The sequence below is a fragment of the Rana temporaria genome, chromosome 5 (genome assembly GCF_905171775.1).
Source record: "Rana temporaria chromosome 5, aRanTem1.1, whole genome shotgun sequence".
Classification (NCBI taxonomy): Eukaryota; Metazoa; Chordata; class Amphibia; order Anura; family Ranidae; genus Rana; species Rana temporaria.
The window spans coordinates 49724971-49752952 of record NC_053493.1 but is presented as its reverse complement, the minus strand read 5'-3'; the positions used below and the strand labels follow the sequence as shown (position 1 = coordinate 49752952).

At 43.5% G+C, this 27982-nt stretch overlaps 1 protein-coding gene across 7 annotated transcripts in view; it reads right to left on the bottom strand.

Annotated features, from left to right (window-relative positions):
* Positions 1 to 27982, bottom strand: part of KIAA1217 (KIAA1217 ortholog) — a 440691-nt gene that overhangs the window by 344777 nt on the left and 67932 nt on the right. The window contains exon 1 of one of the 7 annotated variants that reach the window (XM_040352521.1): positions 12819 to 13270. The exons of the other annotated variants lie outside the window; for them this stretch is intronic. Coding sequence (XP_040208455.1) covers positions 12819 to 12920 — 102 coding nt within the window. The 5' untranslated portion in view covers positions 12921 to 13270. Of the gene's footprint in view, positions 1 to 12818; positions 13271 to 27982 lie in introns of those variants that run through there. 7 annotated transcript variants of the gene reach the window in all.

Below are 27982 nucleotides of genomic sequence, written 5' to 3'. Positions count from 1 at the left end.
CCCCCCCCAAAGAAAATAATCATCAGCCGCCACCGGTGGGAGCCAAGGTTGACTTTTGCAGGAAAGTCGACATTCTTACCTAATTTCTGCTGTCTTTTTCCAGATCTAACCATCAATGAAAAACTCTGCTGACCATTGCTTCCCTCCAACATGTGAATTGCCGGGGCATGTGACATCCACCGGCAACATTCAGGCCTGAAATCTCAATATGGGGAACACTGACCCTTTAACACACACAGAAGCACAATCATTAGTTTTATAATACAAAGTCAATTGTGGAAAAACAATGACAAGAAAGCGCCTGGACCGTGTCTCGCGGCCAATTATCTTCCACCGCAATGAAACATGAATGTTATTTAAAAGTCAGACAACAGAGTCACATTTTAGGACATCCACTATTGGAGATGCTTCTGGTAATTACTTGACATTTTCATGAGGATCAGCGCCGCAAAACAAAGACATCATCCATCCACGCCACATTCCCGCAGAAAGAGCGCGATAATGACCCATACACATCCATGGCAGAATATAGGGGTGTGAAGGTACACGGGAACAATGGACTGCGCTATCTGGGAGATATCTGTACCCTAAAGATAAAATGTTTCTCTTTAGGCATTCTCGTCCACAACAGCCAATCAGCATGGAGGCTCAGCTGCGGAATGAAACATGTTGTGCCTTGACAAAGCAACAATGACAGGAAAAATGTTACCATCTTACAATGTTTCAACATGTGGAATTCGAATGTATCTTATAAGAATCCCGAACAAAACAACAGGAAACTGACACATGTAGCCAGCACTCATTATATGAGATGTACACAATGGAGCGGCCATGAAGTTTGGTGCTCACAGACGGTAATAGAACTGTCCAGATCCCTGGCTGATATTTATTTCTCAAGATGTGTCATTAAAGCAGAACTTCAGTCATTTTTTCATCTTTCAATCTATTAACCACTTGCCGACCGCCTAACGAACATATACGTCGGCAGAATGGCTCGGCTGGGCAAAGCAACATACCTGTACGTTTCTTTGAAAATCCCGATGTGCGTGGGTGCGTGCACGCCCTGAGCTTCATGACCGTGACCCGCAAACTCGATGTCCGCCAGTGTCCCGCGATCGTGTCACAGAGCGGCAGAACGGGGAGATGTAAACAAGACATTTCCCTGTTCTGCCTTGTGACATGACAGGGATCTACTGCTCCCTGTCATCGGGAGCAGTGATCAATGTCATGTCACTTGTAGCCAACCCCCCCCCCACACACACACAGTTAGAATCACTCCCTAGAACACACTTAAAGGGGTTGTAAAGGTCACATTTTTTTCCTAAATAGTTTCCTTAGTGCAGTCCTCCTTCACTTACCTCATCATTCGATTTTGCTTTTAAAAACCTTATTTCTTCTGAGAAATCCTCACTCCCTGTTCTTCTGTCTGTAACTCCACACAGTAATGCAAGGCTTTCTCCCTGGTGTGGAGTGTCGTGCTCACCCCCTCCCTTGGACTACAGAAGAGTCAGGACGCCCACTAACACACAGCTTCTTTCTCTATCTGCAACGTAGAGAGCATCCTGACTCTCCTGTAGTCCAAGGGAGGGGGTGAGCACGACACTCTACACCAGGGAGAAAGCCTTGCATTACTGTGTGGAGTTACAGACAGAAGAACAGGAAGTGAGGATTTCTCAGAAGAAATAAGGACATATAAAAGCAAAATGGAAGGATGAGGTGAGTGAAGGAGGACTGCACTAAGGTAAAAGAAGCTATTTAGGAAAAACAAATTGTACCTTTAGGCTGGATTTACACCTATGCATTTTTAGTGCTTTTTGCATTTTGCAGATTTGCACTACAGGACATTTTCCATAGGAAACCATGGTAAATGGACTGTACTGCAAATCTGCAAAAAGCACAAAAAATGCATAGGTGTGAATGCAGCCTTAAAACCCCTTTAACATTAGTGTTTAACCCCTTCTCTGCCAGTGTCATTTACACAGTAATCAGTGCATTTTTAAAGCACTGATCACTGTATAAATGACAATGGTCCCAAAATGGTGTCAAGTGTCCGATGTGTCCGCCATTATGTCGCAGTCACGATACAAATCTCAGATCGCCGCCGTTACTAATAAAAAATAATAATAATAAAAATGCCATAAAACTATACCCTATTTCGTAGACGTTATAACTTTTGCGCAAACCAATCAATTTACGCTTATTGTGATTTGTTTTAACAAAAATATGTAGAAGAATACGTATCGGCCTAAACTGAAAAAGAAATTATTTTTTATATATATATTTTGGGGGATATTTATTATAGCAAAAAGTAAAAAATATTGATTTTTTTTTGTTTAATTGTAGCTCTATTTTTGTTTATAGCGCAAAAAATAAAAACCGCAGAGGTGATCAAATACCACCAAAAGAAAGCTCTATTTGTGGGAAAAAAAGGACGTTATTTTTGTTTGGGTACAACGTCGCACGACAAATTGTCAGTTAAATCGCAGTGCCAAATCACAAAAAGTGCTCTGGTCAGGAAGGGGGTAAATTTTTCCGGGGGTGAAGTGGTTACATTTTCTTTCCTTGTTGTTTTAAAGCAGAGTTCCACCCAAAAGTGGAACTTCCCCTTAATCCACTCCTCACCCCCTTACATACCACATTTGGCATGTAATTTTTTTTGGGGGGGGGGGAGTGGGGGCTTCAGGAGGAGTGGGACTTCCTTTCCCACTCCCTCTCTCCGCCCAAGGACCGCTAAGGTGATACGTCATATCGTCTTTTGGCCGGCCCTCCCTGTAAGTAATCGCCTGGGACACGTGACAGGTCCCAGGCGATCGCCTGTCCAATCAGGTAGCGCAGTACCACTTGCGCATATGCAGTGAGAATGGAGGCGCCGGCGGAGAGGGGGGGGGGGGGAAGAGGAGCGGAGCTCTGTGCGTCGCGTCGCTGGACAGTAGAGCAGGTAAGTGTATGTTTATTAAAAGCCAGCAGCTATGGTTTTTGTAGCTGCTGACTTTTAATAAACATAAAAAAAAGTCTGGAACTCCCCTTTAACTTTGGACAGTAAAACATTTTTCTGCCCGGAAATACCTTATACATCTCACTTCCTGTTTCTTGTCTGGTCATTGGCCTAGGCTTATGACATCATGCACCCCCTCCTCACTACACCTCCCCCTCTTCCTGCTCAGCTGATCCGCAGCTACAATGGAGAGGAAGCGCTGAACAGATGCTTTCTCTCTTTGCACAGAGAACGGAGCTGGAATTCGCACCGGACTGGTATGAATCCAGCCTTAGTGGTTTCAGTATGTATTAGGTAGCTCTTAGGCTGCATTCACACTATAGCGTACTGAATCGCGGCGTTTTGTCCCGCGAATTGCGGCGGCAAATAGCGGCGTTTTGTACCGCGATTCGTGGCGACAAAACACCGCGATTGTGAATGCAGCCTGTGACCCCCTCTATGGAGATGGTTCACATCTCCTAGCCGAACGCCGAAAGACGCCTGAAAAAAAGGTCCGGGACCTTTTTTCAGGCGGCAGGCGTCAGGCGTCCGGCGTTCGGCGTGGAGATGTGAACCATCTCCATAGAGGGCAATGCTAAAGCATCCCTCTGGCGTGTCGGGCGGCAGCGGCGTTCACACTACAGGCGTATATACGCCTAGGTGTGAACGGGGCCTGAGACTAATGTGTCCATCCAAATAATTTCACTTTGGACATATTAGACTTTTTCTTGATTCTCTCTTTCCATAAATAAAAGTTATAAGTTGTCAAACAAAAATACAAAAAAAAAATATTTTGGTTATATTTTTTTTTTCTCCTTCCTTCTAAGACAGGCCAGTGCGTTATTCTAATTATTATTATACAGGATTTATATAGCGCCAACTAGGGTTGCACCTAGGGTTGTCCCGATACCACTTTTTTAGGACCGAGTACCGATACTTTTTTTCATGTACTCGCCGATACCGAATACCGATACTTTTTTTAAATGTCATGTGACAGTTTTCAAACCACAATACAGACTAAGGATATTTTCTTTAGAATTATGAAGAACTCTAAGACATTATAAAAATAAAAATGAGTAAAAATGAATAAAAATGTTTTATTTGCTTGTCACGCAGTAGTAAAAAACTCAAAGAATTTTCATAGAACATGTTGATAAATACAAAAAAAGTATTCTATCAGGCATCAGGAGCATTTGCGCGAGTACAAGTACTCCCGCAAATACTCGGTATCGGTCCCGATACCGATACTAGTATCGGTATCTGGACAACCCTAGTTGCACCGATACCACTTTTTTAAGACCGAGTACCAATACGATACTTTTTTTCAAGTACTCGCCGATACTGATTACCGATACTTTTTTCAAGTACTTGTGACTTGCGGTGATAGCATGGTCTCTGATCTAGCAGCTTTCAGAGGTGCACACTGCAAGGTAAAACTAAGATTAGCATTCTCTTAGCAAAGCCTACCATGCCTGGGAACATTAATATACAAACTGCGATCATGAAGAAATGTTATATTTAATTCCTACTATTAGCAGCGACTACTGCTGCCCTTTTCAAAATCCATGATTGTAAATACACATAATACGGATCACATTCAGTAGGTAACAGCTGAAAGAAAACCAAAAGTGTTTTTTTTACAGCCATAAAGACCCGTGACAAAGTACACAATTACATTCCACAAAAAGCCTTCATGTCATGCAGCCAGAATGAAAAGAAAAACAGACTTTTATATGACCTCTGTAAAAACCACAGTCGGGTGATGTTAAGCAAATAGATTCATGGCACTTTCAAACACAGAATGTTAAATTTTCATTTGATACAATTAGCTGGAGATCTAGACTCCCGTTCACATGCTTAGCAGGCTAATCCTAACACTGGGGCAGATTCAAGAAGCAATTGCGTCTGCGTAACCATAGTTACGCAGCGCAATTGCTTACTTGCGCCGGCGTTTCGAATGCTCCTGATTCAGGAACCTCGATACGCCGACTGCAGCCTAAGATATGACTAGCATAAGGCTCTTATGCCAGTCATATCGTAGGCTGCATTCTTATAATGGCCGCTAGGGGGGCGTTCCCGTAGTGGTCAGCATATAGTATGCAAATTGCATACGAACGCCGATTCACTACCCTACGCGCGCCCTGCGTACGCAGTTTACGTTGTTTGTGTACGTCGGTTTTTGCGTAAGGCTGCTCCTGCTAATATCAGGGGCAGCCAATGCTACATATACCCGTCGTTCCCGCGTCGCGAAGTTTACATTTTACGTCATTTGCGTAAGTGAATCGTGAATGGCGCTGGACGCCATTCACGTTCACTTTGAAGCAAATGACGTCCTTGCGACGTCATTTACCGCAATGCACGTCGGGAAAGTTTCCCGACGGAGCATGCGCACTACGCTCAGCGCGGGAACGCGCCAAATTTAAATGATCCACGCCCCCTACGGGATCATTTAAATTACGCGCCCTTACGCCGGGCAGTTTTCCGGAGCGCACACGCAATTTAGGGAGCTACTGCTCCGTGAATCAAGCGTAGCGCAGGAAATTTACGGAGGCGCAGCGGCAAAACGGTGCGCTGCGCCTCCGTAAAAAAGGGGCAAAGCTACCTGAATCTGCCCCCTTGTTGCTGAAAACAGCCTGTTGTTTACAGAGCTCAATAGCTGAAGCTCAACTTACAGCTACAGGTTAAAAAAGTCAGAACAGTGACTCCTCCACCCTTCTGAACTGACTTTCATTTAGACAGCCTGACAAGAAACAGCTACTGCCATACCCTTTACTTTAGAAAACAAAGTACTGTAAAAGCAGTGTTATGGAAGCATGGTAACAGGGGTTCCGTCGGAAATTCCGTTTGTTTGTATGGAACTCTGACGGAGAAAAAAACATGCATGCTCAGAATCAAGTCGACGCATGCCCGGAAGCATTGAACTTAATTTTTCTCGGCTCGTCATGGTGTTGTACGTCACCGCCTTTTGGACGGTCGGAATTTGGTGTGAATTTTGGCTTGAACGGAGATGCATATAACGATTCAGCCGCTGACACTATGTTCACAGTCCCAGATTGTGCAAAAATTATACTAACAAAAAAAGTGTCGTGCTAAGCAATCATAAATAGCGTGCAAATATACATAAATAAACTGCTTTGTAAATTCATAAATGCATATATAAAAAACTCATACCATATCAATGTAAAAAGTGCTTATGTGCTCCAACTTTACATACATAACATACAGGGAGCAAAACATGCTTAATAGTGCAAATTGGATAAATAGAGAAGTTCCTAGTGAAAAGTGTTACAGACTTTAAGGTAAGTTCCGGAACTCCAGTACTCCCCCTTTGTGGTTGCCCTCACCTCGAAGCATGTGACCGCACAGCTAAGTTTGGTCAATACACGCTGACGAACCACCCCTGGGTTCTATGGGAAAAACTGCTCAGGTGTCCTGGACCCTCCTATAGTGGTATTCTTATAGTAATGGAGAAAAAAAAATAGCTGGATAGTGTGATATCACTTTAAAAAAACTTTATTTAAAAAAAAAACAAGATGGGTACTCACATGTACAAGGTGCTTGCAGCGCACCATACTACAACAGGTATATCTGTGCATGCCCGTGAACCTATCAATCAGTGTAGCAGTCTCCGCAGCAAGCTCCAGAGTTCCAGCTGCTGCCAAACACCATCATGTCCCCTCCCCAACGCGTGTCGACACTAGGAATGTGTCTTCCTCAGGGGGAATGCTAATAGTTGTGTTCTGCCGGCAGGGAAAGCTCCCTGCTAGCAGAGCACAATAGCACCGTAGGATCGATTCTGCTATCAACACTGACTGTTCATGGAGGAATCAAACAATGTTTTTTCTTTCCATCTATATTGGACGGAAATAAAATAGCATGACTTATGTGAATGTATATGTAAAGTGCTGCGTAAATTGACGGCACTATATACAGTAAGTACCTTAAATAAACAAATCAAATAATCTATGGCCTGGCTTACATTGGTCCAAGCAAGACCAATGTAACAGTGCTATAAAAGTCATACCTAATCCTCAGCTTTAAAGTGGATGTAAAGCCACTCTCTTCCTTTCTAAACTACTGCCATAGTGCTGATCTATAAGGATATAGATGCCTCCTGCATGTATCCTTACCTGTCAAATGTCTCCCCTCTGTCTGTTATGAGACCCGAAAAACGGCAGATTCTGTGGGTGGGTCTTTTGTCCGGAGCTTGGTGGGTGGAGTCGTGATGTCAGTAGACTCCCCGCCCACCTCTACACTCCCCTTGTCAACATGCATTTTCTCTTGTGTATTGCTTACACTAAATTCTGCTATGATCCCTAACATCCAGTCAAAATCCAGAAAAGTAACCACATGACTTCAGAAAAGGAGTGGGGGTGGGAATTAAAAAATAATGCCCGTCTCCAGGCTAGTGCATGAGATATGTAAATAACCTGATGTTGCAACTGTGATCAGGTGACCTCAGACACACACACTGCAATATACCAATCAGATCACTCAAGCTTCTCCTCTGCCCAGCTCTCACTAGATACATCTAACCTAAATCAGATCACTTGTCTGTGTATATTCTGCTTTCTGTCCTGTGTTTTCACTGCAATATACATGCATTTCCTCATCACACTGAACTGTGGATCACACCCCATGATATGAAGCATCCAGTCAAAACACAGTAAATACAGCCAATCCTGGTCGAGCTGGAAGGGAGAGGAGGGGAGGGGAGAGGGATGTGAATTGTGAACTTTTTACACAGGATGTGCATGGCTAGTGCACAGGCTAGTGCATGAGATATGTAAATAACCTGTCACTCACAGCAAGGGGGCGGAACGGACTAAGGTTTTTCTCTGTAAGTCTGTTTTATTTCACTGAACAATAAAAGAGGATTGCTCAGAACTGGATTAACTCTGTGTGGCAAGACTGGGCACAGATGATAGGAAATCTTATACCCTACATTGTGACATCAAAAAAATAAACATTTTTTTTCGGGTTTACATCCACTTTAAGGGTACCACATAGGCACATTTAACATTTTTAGATGTTCCTTATAAGATGGCAAATCTAAATTTTCATTCGATTTCATATCTACTTTAGGAAGAATCTAAACTCCTTGGCTTGTATGTAGCAACTGTTAAAACCATTTGTCACATTTTCATCATCTGAACTTTCCCTGAAGCATTTTTATATATTTCTTCCACATTCAGGTATTTTCCACTTTCTCAGAGAAGGAACTTGTAAAGTTCTCTAGGATCTAGGAATAAGAATTTCTGCTGGAATTCAGGATTGAGTGTAAAGATAGTCAATGCTTCATTTAGCATGTCTTTAGTTAACATAAAACATAAAAAGGTCCCGGACTGTCGTAAAAACACTGAAACATCTGGGGCCAATATAAACATGTAGATGAGTAGAAGTACTTATATTACATCTCTAGCATTGCAAATTGGATGGTGACAATACATTGTTAATGACATCATGAGTTTGGTACTACCCGGAGGAGAGTGTATACTTGACGGTTCTTTAAGCAGTGGGACATTTAAAATAGAAACTTAGGGCCAGATTCACATAGAACTGCGGCGGCGTAACGTATCGTAGATACGTTACACCGCTGCAAGTTTTCATCACAAGTGCCTGATTCACAAAGCACTTGCGATGAAAACTACGCTGGCAGCCTCCGGCGCAAGGCGGGCCAATTCAAATGGGCGTGTGCCATTTAAATTAGGCACGCCCCCGCGCCGGACCTACTGCGCATGCTTAGTTTCACAATTCCCGTCGTGCTTTGCGCGCCGTGACGTCATTTTTCGAACGGCGACGCGCGTTTCGTACTTCCGTATTCCCGGACGTGTTACACAAACGACGTTAAATTTTAAATTTCGACGCGGGAACGACGGCCATACTTTAAACAGCAATACGATTGCTGAGTAAAGTTAGGGCACCCAAAACAACGACTAACTTTGCGAGGGGAAACTAGACTAGCAGCGACATAGCGAACGCGAAAATCCGTCGGGAATCGCCGTAACTCCTAATTTGCATACCCGACGCTGGTTTACGACGCAAACTCCCCCCAGCGGCGGCCGCGGTATTGCATCCTAAGATCCGACAGTGTAAAACAATTACACCTGTCGGATCTTATGGATATCTATGCGTAACTGATTCTATGAATCAGTCGCATAGATAGAAACAGAGATACGACGGCGTATCTCTTTGGTGAATCTGGCCCTAAGCTTCGCACCAAAACGCGGTGCAGAAAAAGAACGCTTTGCACGCGTTTTCCAAACCACTTTCAAAGTGCATTGCCTTTGCGATCTGCTGCGGGTGCCAATACATGTAGTACCATGCGATTTGGTGCGGTGCGTTTTTCACAAGTAGTGCATGCACTAAATGAAAAGGCTGCCAAATCGCATTGCAGGGTATCGCACAGGAATTGCACGCAAACACGGACGCCGTTTCTGTGCAACTCTGATGTGAACCAGCTGTCAAACTTACAATATGTTCTAGCATTCAAGTAATGCACACTGAGACTTTTAGTTCCCCAAAAACTAAAGTCCCCGGGGCAGATCCACAAAGAAATTACGCCGGCGTATCTATTGATACGCCGCGTAATTTCAAAGTTCCTGCGTCGTATCTTTGTTTTGTATCCACAAAACAAGATACGACGGAATGAGGGATCGATCCGACAGGCGTACGTCTTAGTACGCCGTCGGATCGTAGGTGTATATTTACGCTGGCCGCTAGGTGGCGTTTCAATGTTAAGTATGGCCGTCGTTCCCGCGTCGAAATTTGAATTTTTTACGTTGTTTGCGTAAGTCGTTCGCGAATAGGGATTTGCGTAGAATGACGTCACCGTCGTAAGCATTGGCTTGTTCCGGTTTAATTTCGAGCATGCGCACTGGCATACCCCCACGGACGGCGCATGCGCCGTTCAAAAAAAAACATTGTTTACGTCGGGTCAGAACATATTTACATAAAACACACCCCCATCACATCGATTTGAATTGCGCGCCCTTACGCCGCCAAAGATACACTACACCGTCGTAACTTACGGTGCGGATTCTTTGAGGATTCGAAAAAAAAAAAGTTACGGCGGCGTAGTGTATCTTAGATACGCTACGCCCAGCGGAATAATGCGCCGCTGTACGTGAATCTGCCCCCCCTTCTTTAGGGGACAATTTTTTTTTTTTTTTGCAGATTGAAATTCAGGTATAAAATTATTTAAAGAAATAAACTGAATGAAATCTATTAGATTGTAAGCTCTTGGGTCCTCCCAACCCCTATTGTATTGCATTGTAACTGTACTGTCTCCCTTTAGATTGTAAAGCACTGTGCAAACGGTTATGCCTCGTACACACGATCGCGATTCCCGAAGAGAAAAGTGCGATGTAGCTTTTTGTCGCAAATTATGACCGTGTGTATGCTCCGTCGCACTTTTTCTGTGAGAATTCCTGCCAAGAAAAGATTGAGAGCGGGATCTCAATTTTCGTAACAGGAAAAATTCCTATTAGGAATCGCGATCGTCTGTATGTAATTACAACGCAAAAAAAACACGCATGTGCAGAATCGAGCAGAAGAGCCGAACTGACAATATAACTTCATTGATCTCGGCTTGACGGACGTGTTGTACGTCACCGCGTTCTTGACGTTCAGAATTTCGTCCAAGATTAGTGTGACCGTGTGTATGAAAGACAAGTTTCAACCATTTTCCTGCTGAAAAAAAAACGCAGTTTTCTTGTCGGAAATCGGGATCGTGTGTACGAGGCATTAGTGCGATATAAACCCTGAATAATAATAATAATGTCAAAACATTGTCAGAATATTGCCAAAGGAGCTCTGGTGGGATGAAAGCATCAATGCTCACAAAACTAGTAGGGCGCCTTTCCGAAAACCTTATATAAGGACTCCAGGGTCAGGATATCTGCACCTTTGTTCTTGACCCTCCAGCCTTTATAAAGGGAGTCTCACTCCCCCAGTTGCATTTTTTAGGCTCACATTCCATCTTGCCTAGTAGGATCGGATTGACATTTTGATGACAGTAGCCATACCTGTACTATTGAGACTTAAAGGGGTTGTAAAGGTAATTGTTTCCCCTAAATAGCTTCCTTTACCTTAGTGCAGTCCTCCTTCACTTACCTCATCCTTCCATTTTGCTTTTAAATGTCCTTATTTCTCCTGAGAAATCCTCACTTCCTGTTCTTCTGTCTGTAACTACACACAGTAATGCAAGGCTTTCTCCCTCGTGTGGAGTGTCGTGCTCGCCCCCTCCCTTGGACTACCGGAGAGTCAGGATGCCCACTAACACACAGCTCCTTTCTCTATCTGCAACGTAGAGAGCGTCCTGACTCTCCTGTAGTCCAAGGGAGGGGGCGAGCACGACACTCCACACCAGGGAGAAAGCCTTGCATTACTGTGTGGAGTTACAGACAGAAGAACAGGAAGTGAGGATTTCGCAGAAGAAATAAGGACATTTAAAAGCAAAATCGAAGGATGAGGTAAGTGAAGGAGGACTGCACTAAGGTAAAGGAAGCTATTTAGGGGAAAAAATTGTACCTTTACAACCCCTTTAACCACTTAAGGACCGCCTCCTGCGCATTTACGTTGGCAGAATGGCACGGCTGGGCACAAGCACGTACAGGTACGTCCTCTTTAAGTGCCCAGCCGTGGGTCGCGGGGCGCGCGCCCGCGACCCAGTCCGAAGCTCCGTGACTGCGGGACCAGTGGACGTGATCGCCACGAACGGTCCCCGGAGCTGAAGAACGGGGAGAGCTGTGTGTAAACACAGCTTTCCCCGTTCTTCACCGTGGCGCCGTGATCGATCGTGTGTTCCCTTTTATAGGGAAACACAATCGATGATGTCACACCTACAGCCACACCCCCCTACAGTTAGAAACACAAATTAGGTAATTTGTGGACATAACCCCTTCAGCGCCCCCTTGTGGTTAACTCCCAAACTGCAATTGTCATTTTCACAGTAAACAATGCATTTTTTGCTGTGAAAATGACAATGGTCCCAAAAATGTGTCAAAATTGTCCGATGTGTCCGCCATAATGTCGCAGTCACGAAAAAAAATCGCTGATCGCCGCCATTAGTAGTAAAAAAAAAAAAAATGCAATGAAACTATCCCCTATTTTGTAAATGCTATAAATTTTGCGCAAACCAACCGATAAATGCTTTTTGCGATTTTTTTTTACCAAAAATAGGTAGAAGAATACGTATCGGCCTAAACTGAGGAAAAACAATGTTTTATATATTTTTGGGGAATATTTATAATAACAAAAAGTAAAAAATATTGCATTTTTTTCAAAATTGTCGCTCTATTTTTCTTTATAGCGCAAAAAATAAAAACCGCAGAGGTGATCAAATACCACCAAAAGAAAGCTCTATTTGTGGGAAAAAAAAGGACGCCAATTTTGTTTGGGTACAACGTCGCACGACAAATTGTCAGTTAAATCGCAGTGCCAAATCACAAAAAGTGCTCTGGTCAGGAAGGGGGTAAATTAAATGTTTGGGAGCCAGGTCGCACGACCGCGCAATTGTCAGTTAAAGCCACGCAGTGCCGAATCGCAAAAACTGTCCGGGTCCTTTAGCTGACTAAAGGTCCGGGTCTTAAGTGGTTAAACTATTTCAGAAATGAGAAGGTTGTCAAGAAGCGGTTAATCTCACGATTCTAAAATGTCACAAGGAGCTCATCCCTAAATAAATATCCTACAGGGATTGGAAGTTCAGAAAGTAGATCCCTCTCTCCGCCGGAGTCCCTCTGAGAAGCACCAAGGCATCTCCCCAATATCCACCCACAACTGAAGCATCAGGTGAGTTGTTCCCCAAGTTAAACATTTACAAGTTTTATTGCCCAAGTTCTACCTTGCTGATGCCAGTCTGGGGTCTGCTTCCCGCACAGCAGAGTGACACAAATCTCTTCTCCGTCCTTGGCTTCTTCTCTGCCAGGGGCACCCGTTGTTCCATGTCAGGACCCTCAGCGTTGGCCGAGGCTTCAGTGCACAGCCATGGAGTCTTGTGTCTACACGTTCAGCTGGATCCTAATAGCAGGTTGCCGGATGTTACAGCACAGAGCTCTCCTGAGTGTCTCATTACTGGTTTTTCATGGGTGAAACACAGTGAATAGGAGGAGGTGGAGTTAAAAGTGTGCAAATTCACTAAATCACTTCTGCCCATAAAAGAGCAAAGGCTGAAATCCAGATCACCTAAACAAGAAGAGGGATCCTCTCCCCTCCTCGCCACCAGAGCACACAAATCCACATAAATGCTCCGACCACAGAGATGACTAATGCACAGAAGAGTGATGCTAAGGGGCATGCAAACCTCATCGCTGCTTCTGCTTTGATCTCACTTTGTCTGATCCTCTCCTCTGCTAACTATATTACACTCAACAAATCTCCATTATCAATGGCAGGGAAACTTTTTAACTCCTTCGCCTAGTTATTACATCAGCACATACTTTTGTGTATTTAAAAGAAAAGTATGGGTTTGGGGGTTATTGCAGTTTTATACTTACCTAGGTGGATGCAGCATCAGTCTGCACTGAGAACTGAGGGCCAGATTCAGGTAGAAGTGCGGCGACGTAACGTATCGTAGATACGTTACACCGCCGCAAGTTTTCATCGCAAGTGCCTGATTCACAGAGCACTTGCAATGAAAACCTACGCTGGCAGCCTCCGGCGTAAGCCCGCGTAATTTAAATGGGCGTGTGCCATTTAAATTAGGCGCGCTCCCGCGCCGGACTTACTGCGCATGCTCCGTTTCGCAATTCCCGTCGTGCTTTGCGCGCAGTGACGTCATTTTTTCGAACGGCGACGCGCGTAGCGTAATTCCGTATTCCCGGAAGGCTTACGCAAACGACGTTCATTTTTAAATTTCGATGCGGGAACGATGGCCATACTCAGGGGCGGACTGACCATTGAGTCACTCGGGCACTGCCCGAGGGCCCCATGCCACTAGGGGGCCCCATCAGGGTTGCCAGGCTCAGTAAAACCAGGGACAGTATGTAAAAATCTGTGTTTTTTTTAGATCTGTCCCTGATATGTCCGAAACTGACATGCTTTTAATGTGAAGATCCCAAGATTTTAGCTGCCCTGCCTCTGCACTGCCTCCTGGCGTGGTGGCCATCTGTAAGCCAGAGGGGCCCCATAATCTTCTATTGCCCGGGGGCCCCATGAGTTGTCAGTCCGCCCCTGGCCATACTTTATACAGCAATACGATTGCTGTGTAAAGTTAAGGCAGGTCAAATAACGACTAACTTTGCGATGGGAAACTTGACTACGGACGACGTAGCGAACGCGAAAATCCGTCGTGGATCGCCGTAACTGCTAATTTGCATACCCGACGCTGGTTTACGACGCAAACTCCCCCCAGCGGCGGCCGCGGTACTGCATCCTAAGATCCGACAGTGTAAAACAATTACACCTGTCGGATCTTATGGATATCTATGCGTAACTGATTCTATGAATCAGTCGCATAGATGGAAACAGAGATACGCCGTCGTATCTCTTTTGTGAATCTGGCCCTTAGTTCTCACGGCTCCCCAATCAGAGAGCTGCTGCCTGTCAATCAGCAGCTCTCCTCTCTGCTCATGCATGCTCATTGGAGCACTGAGCTGTGGAGGGGCGGCTCGCTGAGGCTGAGATGGCTATCAGTCCAGGCGGATTCGGACTCCGATGCCGCGTACACACGATCATTTTTCGGCATGAAAAAAACTTTGTTTTTCAGCATGTCCAAAAAACAATGTTTTTTCAACTTCATCATTAAAAACGATGTTGCCCACACACCATCGTTTTAGAAAAATGAGCAAAGCGCGGTGACGTACAACACGTACGACAGCACTCTAAAGGGGAAGTTCTATTTGCCTTGGGGCTGATTCCGTGTTAGTAAAAGACGATTTGCGCTTTTCTGTCTATTACAGCGTGATGAATGTGCTTACTCCATTATGAACGGTAGTTTTACCAGAACGAGCGCTCCCGTCTCATAACTTGCTTCTGAGCCTGCACGGGTTTAAAACGTTGTTTACGCCCACACACAATCATTTTTTACAACACGAAAAATGAAATTTTTTAAAACTACGTTAAAAAATGTAGCATGTTCGAATTTTTTTTTTTTTGTCGTTTTTCAGAAGCCGAAAAATGATGTGTAGCCCACACACGATCATTTTAAATTACGTTTTTAAAAACTTTGATTTTTTTCATGCTGAAAAATTATCGTGTGTACGCGGCACCAGAGTCTGGATGACACGTTGCTTGGATTGATCCTGGGGACGTCAGCGGAGAGCAGACTTCTGTGTACTCCTGTGACCCGCTCTCTGCTGAAAACGGGTCACAGGAGTACAAAACGAATTGCACTCCTGTGACCCGGAGGAGAAGCCCAGCCAAACAAACTCAAGCTGGACTTCTCCTTTAATCACTTCCCATCCCAGTCATAGTCATATGACATCAGCAGGAGGGATCTCCCATCCTGGGCAGGCGTCATGACGTCCTGGGCTTCCCGGCCGTCTGTGTGCCGCCGGGCGCGACGCATGGGAGCTGCCGTGTGTGCCCGGCGGCCACGATGTCCGCCGGGCACCCGCGATTACCAGCAACAGAGTCAGGGACGTGGATCTGTGTGTGCAATCCACGTCCTGTCAGAGGAGAGGAAACCAAGGGTATGTTCACAGTACATAGGAACACTGATCGGTCTCCTCCCCTTGTGAGTACCCTCCCCCCACAGTTAAAATCACTACCTAGGAAACACAATTAACCCCTTGATCGCCTCCTAGTGTTAACCCCTTCCCTGCCAGTCACATTTATACAGCAAACAGTGCATTTTTATAGAACTGATCGCTGTATAAATGTGAATGGTTCCAAAATAGTGTCAAAAGTGTCCGATCTGTCCCCTGCAATGTCGCAGTCATGATAAAAATCGCAGATCGCCGCCATTACAATTAAAAAAACATTACCATAAATCTCTCCCCTATTTTGTAGACGCTATAACTTTTGCGCAAACCAATCAATATACGCTTATTGTGATTTTTTTTTACCAAAAATATGTAGAAGAATACGTATCGGCCTAAACTGAGGGAAAAAAATATATATTTTTTTTAAATTGGGATCTTTATTATAGCAAAAGGTAAAAAATATTGTGTTTTCTTTCAAACTTATCGCTCTTCTTTTGCTTAAAGCGCAAAAAATTTTAACCGCAGAGGTGATCAAATACCACCAAAAGAAAGCTCTATTTGTGGGGAAAAAAAATCATAAAACTTTCCTTTGGGGAAAGTGTTGCATGACCGCGCAATTGTCATGCAAACTGTGACAGAGCAGAAAACTAAAAATTGGCCTGGGCAGGAAGGAAGTGGTTAAGGAAAAAACGTTTTTTTTGTTTAGTTTTGGATAGAGTAGAGGTGGATTAGAACCCCTGTCTGGTTAAGCTGGCCATAGATGGATGGATATTCGGCTAGTTCAGCAAGGACCTGTGTCCTGACAAAATAGGCAACTCGGCAGAAAATCGAACCACGTAACTTCTGCTTTCTTTAACCATTTACAGACCTGAATATTTTCTCCCTAATGACCAGGCCACTTTTTGCGATATGGCACTGCGTCACTTTAACTGACAATTGCGCAGTCGTGCGACGTGGCTCCCAAACAAATTTGCCGTCCTTTTTTTCCACAAATAGAGCTTTCTGCAGTTTTTACTTTTTGTGCTATAAACAAAAAAAAATATGTCAATTGTGAAAAAGAGAAAAAAATAATATTTTTTCCTTTTTGCTATAATAAATACTTCAGAGCCGGTTCACACTGGGGCGACTTGGGATCCGACTTGAAGTCGCCTCAAGTCGTCCCAAGTCGCGCTGTTGAGAAAAACAATGCAAGTGAATGGGAGCGGTGTTAATACACACGACTTGAGTCGCTCCGACTTCAAAAGAAGTTCCTGTATTACTTCAATCCGACTTGTAGGCGATTTGTACCCATTGATTTCAATGGAAGTCGCCTCCAAGTCTGATCACTGTCTTAACTGAAGCAACTTTCCAGGAAGATAACATACATTTCTCAGGCAAACCTCTCCTGTCCCCTCCCCTAGAGCTGATTGTTGTTTGATTGGCCACTGGAAAGTCTCCTGTCCTGGAGACGACTTCAAGTTGTGTTGTAAATCGCCCCAGATCGCCCTGTGGTTCATGCTCAAGTCGTGTCGGAGTCGCCTCTGAAAGTCGCGCTGGAAGTCGTGTCGCCCTAGTGTGATTCTACTATAAAAAAAAATGTGAATAAATTGCAATAAGAGTATATTGATTGGTTGGCGCAAACCTTATAGCGTCTATAAAATAGGGTAAGGATTTAGGAACTTTAAATTTTTTTCATTGTTTTTACTAGTAATGGCGCAATCAGCGATTTTTATTGTGGCTGCAACATTGCGGTGGACAAAAGTGACGCTTTTTTGTGACCGGTGACACCAATGCAGTGATCAGTGCTATACAAATGTGCTCATCACTGTATAAATGGCACTGACAGGGAAGGGGTTAACACTAGGGGGTGATCAAAGGGTTAAGTGTTCCCTGGGAGGTGTTTCTGACTGTCAGGGGGATGGACTGACTGGGAGTAGAGAGAGATCGCTGTTTCTGATCACTATGAACAGCTGATCTCTCTCGCCTCCCCTGTCAGAACGGGGATCAGTCTTGTTTACATAGGCAGAACCCCATTCTGCCTCTCTTTACCGCGATCGTAGGTGGCCAGAGAACATCGAGTCTGCCGAACACACGCGTGAGCTCCTGCGGCAAGCGGTGGGCCCGCTGTATCTAATGCATGGACTGACGTACAGATACATTGGTTCGCACAGCCGGGCCGCCCTACTGCAGTATATGTGCAGTGGGCATTCTGTAAGTAGTAAATCTGCATTAAATCATATGTCATCAGATTTGTTTGTAGGCAGGTGCAGTCTACTTTCCCCACTGTAGGTGGCGCTCGTCTGCAGCGGTGTTACCGTTGGAGAGAGAGTCAAGAGGAACATAGCTCCTCTATAGTTTCCTGAGTCACTGGGGAACCTATTCAATTGAATTCTGCCACTCCATGTGACTCTAACAACCATCTTAGGTCAGGCAGAGCCTATTTAAGACCATTGGCTCCCAGGCCTGGCATGTATTTTGAAAGTGGGTAGAGTAGGGACAGGTACCCCGCCTTGTAGGGACAGAACTAGCTGCAGGCAAAATGACGAGGAGGGAAAGCTTAGGGCTCACAACTTCTCTCACTATCTTCCTGTTTGGGCACGAGACAGCCAGGCTGAATTTTGCCCCTCCTAACAGGCGCTGTCAGTTTGGCTAAAACCTGTTCTCTACATGCTGTTGGACCTGTGAAGGTTCGCGGTTGGTCTGTCTTCCCACCGGGTTTATTTTGAACTGTCTTTTCATTATTTCAATAAGTTCTTTCATCCCACCCCACCTTCACGTTATTTTTTTACATTAATGCATGTTTTTGCTGCATTATGCTCCATTCACACCTAGGCGTTTTGACACACAACGCTATTGCAGCCTGAAATACGCTGGAGGGGTGATTTAACATTGTCGGCTATGAAGATGGTTCACATCTCAACGCCGAACGCCGAAACGCCTGAAGCTCAAAACAAGTCCCTGACCCTTTTTTTCAGGTGGCTTCGGCCATAGCCGACAATGTGTAAATCACCCCTCCAGCGAAAACCGCGGTAAAAAACGCGGCAAATCGCTGGACAAAAAGCTGCAATTTGTCACGGCAAATCGCGGTACAATACGCTGCGTTCAGGTGTGAATGGAGCCTTACTATGCATGGGTTTTGTATGCTCTCACCTGCAAGAAATAAATGCTAAGAAAACGGTCTGCTGGTTGTATGGTATACTACATTAACATGCTTTATATGTGCATTAAACTGCGCTACCATTTATGTCAATAATCCCCAGAAGGCATATTGATGCAATAAATAAAACATTTTCATCACGTACTGTAGTGCTGTTATTGGATTGGTTTTATGATTTGTATAACAAATTTATGTGTGTGTTTTAACTGTGGGGACTGACTGCATAATGCCGCAGTATTAACCATTTAGATGTCACTGCAGCCTGAGCGCAACAGAAATGAATGGGTGTGAATCAGGCCTTAAAGTGGATGTAAACCCCGAAAAAAATTTTTTTTGATGTCACAATGTACAGTATAAGATGTTCTATGATCTGTGCCCAGTCTTGCCACACGGAGTTAATCCAGCTCTGAGCAATCCTCTTTTATTGTTCAGTGAAATAAAACGGACTTACAGAGAAAAACCTTAGTCCATTCCGCCCCCTTGCTGTGAGTGACAGGTTATTTACACATCTCATGCACTAGCCTGGAGACAGGCATTGTTTTTTATTTCCCACCCCCACTCCTTTTCTGAAGTCATGTGGTTACTTTTCTGGATTTTGACTGGATGTTAGTGATCATAGCAGAATTTAGTGTAAGGAATACACAGGAGAAAATGCATGTTGACAAGGGGAGTGTAGAGGAGGGCGGGGAGTCTACTGACATCACGACACAGAGCTCCAGACAACAGAATCTGCAGTTTTTTAGTTCTTATAACAGACAGAGGGGAAACATTTGACAGGTAAGGATACATGCAGGAGGCATCTATATCCTTATAGATCAGCACTATGGCAGTAGTTTAGAAAGGATGAGAGTGGCTTTACATCCACTTTAACCGCTTCCCGACCACTGCACGCCGATGTATGTTGGCAGAATGGCATGTGTGCGCAAAAGGGTGTACCCGTACGTCCCTTCGTAATCCCGGGCTAGCGGGCGTGCGCGCGCCACAGGAACGTGCCCGCAAGTCACGCAGACTCAATGTTCACCAGTGGCCCGAAATTGCGATGAGGAGTGGCTTAAAGGGGAAATGCCTATGTAAACAAGGCATTTCCCCTTTCTGCCTAGTGACATGACAGGGGGCTACTGCTCCCTGTCATCAGGAACAGTGATCTCTGTCATGTTCTAGTGAGCCCATCCCCCCTACAGTTAGAACACGCAGAGGGAGCACATTTAACCCCTTGATCGTCCCCTAGTGTTTAACCACTTTCCTGCCAGTGACATTTACACAGTAATATATAATATAGCACTGATCGCTGTATAAATGTGAATGGTCCCAAAATAGTGTCAAAAGTGTCCGATCTGTCCACCGCAATGTCGCAGTCCCAATAAAAATATCAGATCACCACCATTACTAATAATCATAAAAAATAAAATAAAAATGCCATAAATCTATCCCCTATTTTCCAGAGTTGTGTCTCACTAATACAGAAGGTGTGTTAATTGACAGATCACCAGGTGAAAACAGAGGGGGAAAAAGGCCAAATAAAAGAAAACTAAGGCAGCCACCACATCTAATGATTGGTAAGTTGCAATATATAACATTTTGGGTTTTGAGATTATTAGTGCTTTAAGTGTGCAGACACATTTCAAAGTCACCCTGTTGCTATCAGGGAAAAGGTCTTCTGCAAATGATATTAATATCTCCAGCAAGTACTGACTCAGATGTTCACTATCTTCAAGAACTACACTGCCCAAACATTCTCCGGCATCCCTCACGCTTGTCTTATGTTTGCTTCCCCGCTGTGCTCTGTGGTTCCATCCTCTGTAATCTACCTTACTATCATACACAGTAATGAAGGAGGGGCAGGCGGATGGTACCATAGTATGCAGTGAGTGATGCAGCAACCAACACACCCAGAAGCGTGATGGATGGGAAGATGCTTCCGGAGGTCACCTCAATTCACACTTGTGCAACTTCAAAACCGTGCGATTTTCATTGCAACTTTACAGTGCGATTTGATGCGACTTTGGATGAGTGCGACTTTGGCTTTGACCAATGTGATTGTTTGTGCTCTACAAAGTCGCACACAAGTCTCATGTATATCATGCAAACAAACAAGGTACCCCCAAGTGACTTTAACCACTTGTCGACCACTTCAAGAACATATACGTCGGCAGAATGTCTGGTATGGGCAAAGCAACGTACCTGTACGTTGGTTTGAAAATCCCGCCATGCGGGACCATGCTTGCGGGACCATGCTTGCGGGACCCGCGGTCTCATTGTCCGCCGGTGCCCTGCAATCGCATCACGGAGATGCAAAAAAGGGGGATGCCTATGTAAACAAGGCATTTCCCTGACAGGACACTGATATACTGCTCCCTGTGATCGGGAGCAGTGACAATGTCGTGTCACTTGTAGCCCAGCCCCCCAGTTAGAAGCACTCCCTAGGACACACTTAACCCCTTCCTCGCCCCCTACTGGTTAACTTCTTCCCTGCCAGTGTAATTTACACGGTAATCAGTGCATTTTTATAGCACTGATCGCTGTATAAATGACAATGGTCCCAAAATAGCGTCAAAAGTGTTCGATGTGTCCGCCATTATGTCGCAGTCACGATACAAATCGCAGATCACCGCCATTACTAGTAAAAAAAAATATTAATAAAAATGCCATAAAACTATCCCGTATTTTGTAGACGCTATAACTTTTGCCCAAACCAATCAATATACGCTTATTGCATTTTTTTTTGCCAAAAATATGTAGAATAATATGTATCGGCCTAAACTAAGAAGGAAATTAGTTTTATATATATATTTATATATATATATATTGGGGATATTTATTATAGCACAAAAAAATAAAAACTGCAGAAGTGATCAAATACCACCAAAAGAAAGCCTTATTTGTGGGAGAAAAAGGATGTAAGTTTTGTTTGGGCACCACGTCGCACGACCGTGCAATTGTCAGTTAAAGCGACGCAGTGCCGAATCGCAATAAGTGCTCTGGTCATGAATGGGTAAATTCTTCCAGGGCTGAAGTAGTTAAGGGCAACTCAAATATATAAGGATATGTTCAAAAATAAAGTTGTTTATTATACATTGCTGAAAACTTGGTGCATACATCACCATGTAACAATATATCCAATACATGTTAAAACAGGGTTTGACAAATTTGCTTGGAATCTAGGAGCCAGCAAAAAAAGTTAGGAGCCAGAAAATGCGCCCCGTCCCGACGAGCTTGCGCACAGAAGCGAACACATACGTGAGTAGCGCTCGCATATGTAAACGGTATTCAAACCACACAAGAGGTATCGCCGCAAACGTTAGAGCGAGAGCAATAATTCTAGCTCTAGACCTCCTCTGTAACTCAAAACATGCAACCTGTAGATTTTTTTTAAACGTCGCCTATGAAGATTTTAAAGGGTAAAAGTTTGTCGGCATTCCACGAGCAGACGCAAATTTTAAAGCGTGACATGTTGGGTATCAATTTACTCGGCGTAACATTATCTTTCACAATATAAAAAAAAAATGGGATAACTTTACTGTTGTCTTATTTTTTAATGAAAAAAGTGTATTTTTTTTCCCAAAAAAGTTTGCTTGTAAGACCGCTGCGCAAATACGGCGTGACAGAAAGTATTGCAACGATTGCCATTTTATTCTCTAGGGTGTTAGAATAAAATATATATATAATATGTGTGGGTTCTAATCAGAGGGAAGGAGATGGCAGTGAAAATAGTGAAAAATGACACACATTATAATTGCTGCAATGCCAATGCCAATGTAATGTAATGCCAACGGCCACAACCAGATGGCGCCAGCTCACAGAAGCTTCCGAAGAGCTTGGGACTTCACAAGGCCGCAAAGCCGCGGCCTCAATTACCGGCTGTCGCGGACCCGCCACAATCGCACGGCGGGGGATGTGGGGGCGCACGGAGACACAGGGTCCTGTGCCTCCGTGCGCCCCCACCTCCCCCGCGGCGCGATCGCGGCGGCCGGTAATTGACGCCAATGCGACCTGGCGCCCGGATATTGTTGACCCCTGTGTTAAAATATATATATAATGCAGGTGCAACTTTCATGTGACTTTTGAGGGTTTATATTGAAGTCTATGGCCCTCGAGTCGCATAAAAGTTGGACCAAAGTAGTGCAGAAACTTCTTTAAATCGCACTGGTATCAAATGGTACTCATTGGGGAACATGGGGTTTGACTTATCATGCTAATTTGGGGTCCAAAAATCACACGGCAAGTCGCACAAGTGTGAATGGGGCCTTAGTATTTAAAAAATATATATTTTGCAGGGAACTTTTTCAAATCAGTTTTCTGAATAAAAGAGGGAATGGAGGAGTATGGGATTATTGTGGTGCCAGCAAATAGGAACCAAACACAATAAATGTATAAAAGTAAAAAAGATATATTAATTACAAAGGGTAACCCTTGTAATTAATGAATCTTTTTTACTTTTATAAATGTATTATTTTCTGAATTGATTGATTGATGGCTGCAGATTCAGATTGTCTGCTTGTAATTACTACCTTACTGTCGCCCTCCATCGCTAGAAGAGTGACCCCCACCTGCTTTTCCAATATAAATAGGCAGTACAGCCTGCTGACTGTATAATCAATTACTATCCCTTCCCCCACCTGTAAGCCTGTCCACATACCTTCCCCTCTGGTCCCCAGTGTCTGAAACATGTAACACCGGCAGTGCAATATACTATGAAAAAAGAAGCCTGACACAGGCACATCCATTCACAGCCTGCTTTCTGGTATGCAGGGACGTTCAGGTAATTATGCAAATAGCATTTAAAACTATTTAATGAAATGTTAAACGGTTTCTATAAACTTTCTAAAGTTCTTCAAATGTAAAATAAAACGAGCGCACGCTGCACGCTTCCTACTCAGAACGCTGCTGTTACATAATCTCTCTTTCTGTTACCCGCTGGTAATGTTTTATGCCGGCTGCCGCTACAAATGTGGCCCTATTATGTCTGTTCATAACGACTCCTAGAAAAATGACGCATGCAAAAGTTGTAAGTCATTTCTTTGCATGATGTTAATATTGTATTACATGCAAAGTAATGAAAATATCTTTAAAGAAAAAAAAACAGAAAATAGTACTAGCACACTGTACTATGTACAATGTAATCTGGCCTAAGGGGAAGAAGGCAACACAAGGTGTCAGTACATACTTCTGAAGACGCCCAGGGGGAGGGGCGAAATGTGTCAAGCAGGGACGAGTAGTGACGTTATTTCTGGTAATTGGAACGCACGCCGAGGCGGCGATCTGACTCCATATACATGCTTGAATTATTATTATTTTTGTAAGTGTAATTGCATTTCATTTTTTAACGGCTTCTCAAACGCTGCACACCGATATACACTGGCAGAATGGCACGGGCAGGCAAATGGGCGGACCTGTCGCCCAACCCTTCTGCCCTGTACCGGAGAGATACGATTGTCTAATGAATTTTTAGCATCCGGCACATTCTGGGAGCCTAGTCACCCTCAGCACTCAATGGGCCAGATCCACGAAGACTTACGACGGGCGTATCAGTAGATACGCCGTCGTAAGTCCGAATCCCCGCCGTCACAACTTTAAGCGTATTCTCAAACTGAGATACGCTTAAATGTTGCTAAGATACGGCCGGCGTAAGTCTCCTACGCCGTCGTATCTTAACTGCATATTTACGCTGGCCGCTAGGTAGCGTTTTCGTCAAATTTCCACGTCGAGTATGCAAATTAGCTAGATACGGCGATTCACGAACGTACGTCTGGCCGGCACATTTTTTTACGTCGTTTCCGTAAGGCTTTTTTCGGCGTATAGTTACCCCTGCTATATGAGGCGTATCCTATGTTAAGTATGGACGTCGTTCCCGCGTCGAATTTTGAAAATTTTTGCATAAGTCATTCGCGAATAGGGTTTTGCGTAGAATGACGTTCACGTCATAAACATTGGCTTGTTGCGGGTTAATTTCGAGCATGCGCACTGGGATACCCCCACGGACGGCGCATGCGCCGTTAAAAAAAAACGTCAATCAAGTCGGGTCACATAACATTTACATAAAACACGCCCCCCTGTTCCACATTTGAATTAGGCGGGCTTACACCGGCCTATTTACGCTACGCCGCCGCAACTTACGGAGCAAGTGCTTTGAGAATACTGCACTTGCCCATCTAAGTTGCGGAGGTGTAACGTAAATATGATACGTTACGCCCGCTCAAAGATGCAGCGATCTACGTGGATCTGGCCCAGTGGGTCTATCCTTTGGCTCTCCTGTGTCCTGTAGTGGCCAGCAGGTGGAACCATAGAGTGCAAGGAGAACCAAAAAACCGACACTTCAGGAAGTGTCAGATTCTGAAGAATCTTCAGGCACTTAAATCTTTCCAATGGGTGGGATGGATGGTGGGAGAGGTAAGTATGAACACACTTCTTTGCATGGGGCCCTTTAATTATTTTTATTTTTTTCTAGTGACAGGGTTGCTTTAAACAGAGCCTACAACATAAAACAAGTCCTCAGCAAGCACTGTACAACTCCAGTCATGTGAATCTGCCCGGGGTCATAATGTCACGCAACAGGGAGACACCCTGCTCTGTTTTTTTTTTTCTTTTATGCAAATGAATGAAGGTATTTTCTGACAAATAAAACCTGAACAACCAGAGTTACTAAGAACACTGCCAGAGGCTGTACGGCATGCTGTAACTTTATCTGCAGCTTCACAGCACCACCTTATTGTAACCTTAGAGCTTTGTTTGCCACGCTATCAATATCACACTGTGAAATTATGAAAGTTAAAAATTAACTCAGATGAAAAGTTTAAAAAATTATTCTTGCTAGAATTCACTTTATTTAAAGGGGGGACAGTGGTGGATTCATTGTACATTGTATTTCTGTTCATACCTTCCCCACCCCCACCACCAGCCAGTTTAACTGGATCATGCATACAGACCTATTCACAGCAGCCCTCTAACGCGTTAAAAAGAAAATGTTGCGTGTCTGTTTTTTTGGCATCCACAAAACAATTGCAAATGCGTGAAACAACGCGTGTTAACATGCGTTTGTTAATGTGGCTCTAAAGTGTGAATGAGCCCTAGGGGTACACAGACGTTTGTATTTTGCCTCTGACACCGTTCTGCAAGATTTCATAGGCAGTGCGGAATTTTGAAATGGATCCTATGCAGGGGTATACAGGGGTATACTATTTAAAAAATATCTATATATATATATCTATATATATATATATATCTATATATATATATATATATATATATATATATATATATATATATATATATATATCTATATATATATATATATATATATTAGAGCTGCAAGATTCTGAGAATCACAATATTTTTGCTTAAAAAAAGATCACGATCCGCGCATCAAAAAAATCTTTCACATTATACAAAAAAAATTGTATACTTTACTGGTTTTTTTTTTTTATTCATTTGCCAAAAAATTGCATCTGAAAGACCACTGCGCAGTATACAGTGTGACAGTTCTGCAAGATTTCATAGGCAGTGCTGAATTTTAAAATGGATCCTATGCAGATATATAATGTTTATATATATATATATATATATATATATATATATATATATATATATATATATATATATATATATTTATTTATTTATTTTTTATATATATTTATATGAGAGAGAGAGAGAGAGAGAGACAGAGAGAGAGAGATATTTATATATATATATATATATATATATATATATATATATATATATATATATATATATATATATATCTTTATATATATTGAGCTGCACGATTCTGACCAAAATGAGAATCACGATTTTTTTGCTTAAAATAAAGATCACGATTCTCTCACAATTCTCGCGGCATAAAATCTTTCACATACAAAAAAAATTGGGCTAACTTTACTGTTTTTTTTTTTTAATAATAATAATAAATAATATAAATTTTGTTTGGGTACAGCATTGCATGACCGGGCAATTACCAGTTAAAGTAGCGCGGTGCTGAATAGCCAAAAAAGTCGCCTGGTAATGAAGGGGGTAAAATCTCCTGGAGCTTAAGTGGTTAACAGAGATCAGACTGTGAGAGTAATAAGCAATAGAAGGAGAAAATCAGTTCATGCGCTGACAAGACATATGCTGATAGGAGGAGAGATCAGGGTGACAGGGAGATGAGCTCATCACTGTGCTCCTTCTCGTTTTACTGTCACAGGCTAGGACTGGTCCACCATAACTCAGACCCAGAGAATGTAGGTTGAATGATGCTGAGGACATCTAGTGGTGGACAAGAAGTATTGGGAGTGAGGATGAATATTACAGAAAATGCTACTATTTTTATTTTGTCTCTTATTGGGCTAATGTTTTTCATTTCCGTTTTTCTTTTAATTTTCAGATTTGCTTTAAATGTAACTGAAATGCGACCCAAGAGGCTGCTAAAACCTAGAATTACAAAATGTTTCATTAAAAAGCCGTTAATTATAGATGACCACACCCCCATTCATTGTCGGATTTTTGTCATTTTGTACCTCTTCTGGAGTCTTTAGGCGACACCCCTGTCCTACCTTGCGAGGTACGTCATTTCTGCTTTTTCATTGGCTCCTGGGACAGCTGTGTCATCGATCCCAGGAGTCGATAGACATCCCCCACAGCTTGCATCACATTATTTTGCATTGCCACAATTCGTCCCCACTGTGCATGCGCGAGATCAGGAGGTGCATACTGGGTAGCCAGCTGCACCTAATCCTGGAAGAGAGTACCAGCAGGATTCAGATGCCCACAGTCACGATGGCAGCGTGCTGAATCAGGAGCATATAGATGTAGTAATGAATGCTGCACAAATAATAGAGACAGCACATGCTGATTTATAATCCATGAGCGATGACTCATGGGGGTAAGGAATAAAAAAAAAAAAGTGCAAATTAACATGCATTACATTAGAGAAGCTGCTTAATGCACGGTAATGGAGAAAAAATGGACCTTCAACACAGTGACCACAATACAGGGCAGGGTGGGTTGTGTGGCCCTGCAGGGCAGGTGTGTACTAATGTGCATTTCACCACCTGTTACTGCTAACACAATAGTCTTAGGCCAGCCTTAATTCCCTGTTTTGTGGCTTCAAGGATAAATACAAAGTACCAGTAAATAATTAAAGCATATTTTTTAAAATGAACTGTGAACTACCTAGGAGCTGCGTGTAATTGCGCCTCATACAATTACCACAACGATCCCACCAGCGGCTTTTCATGAGCTAATGTTCGTTGACAG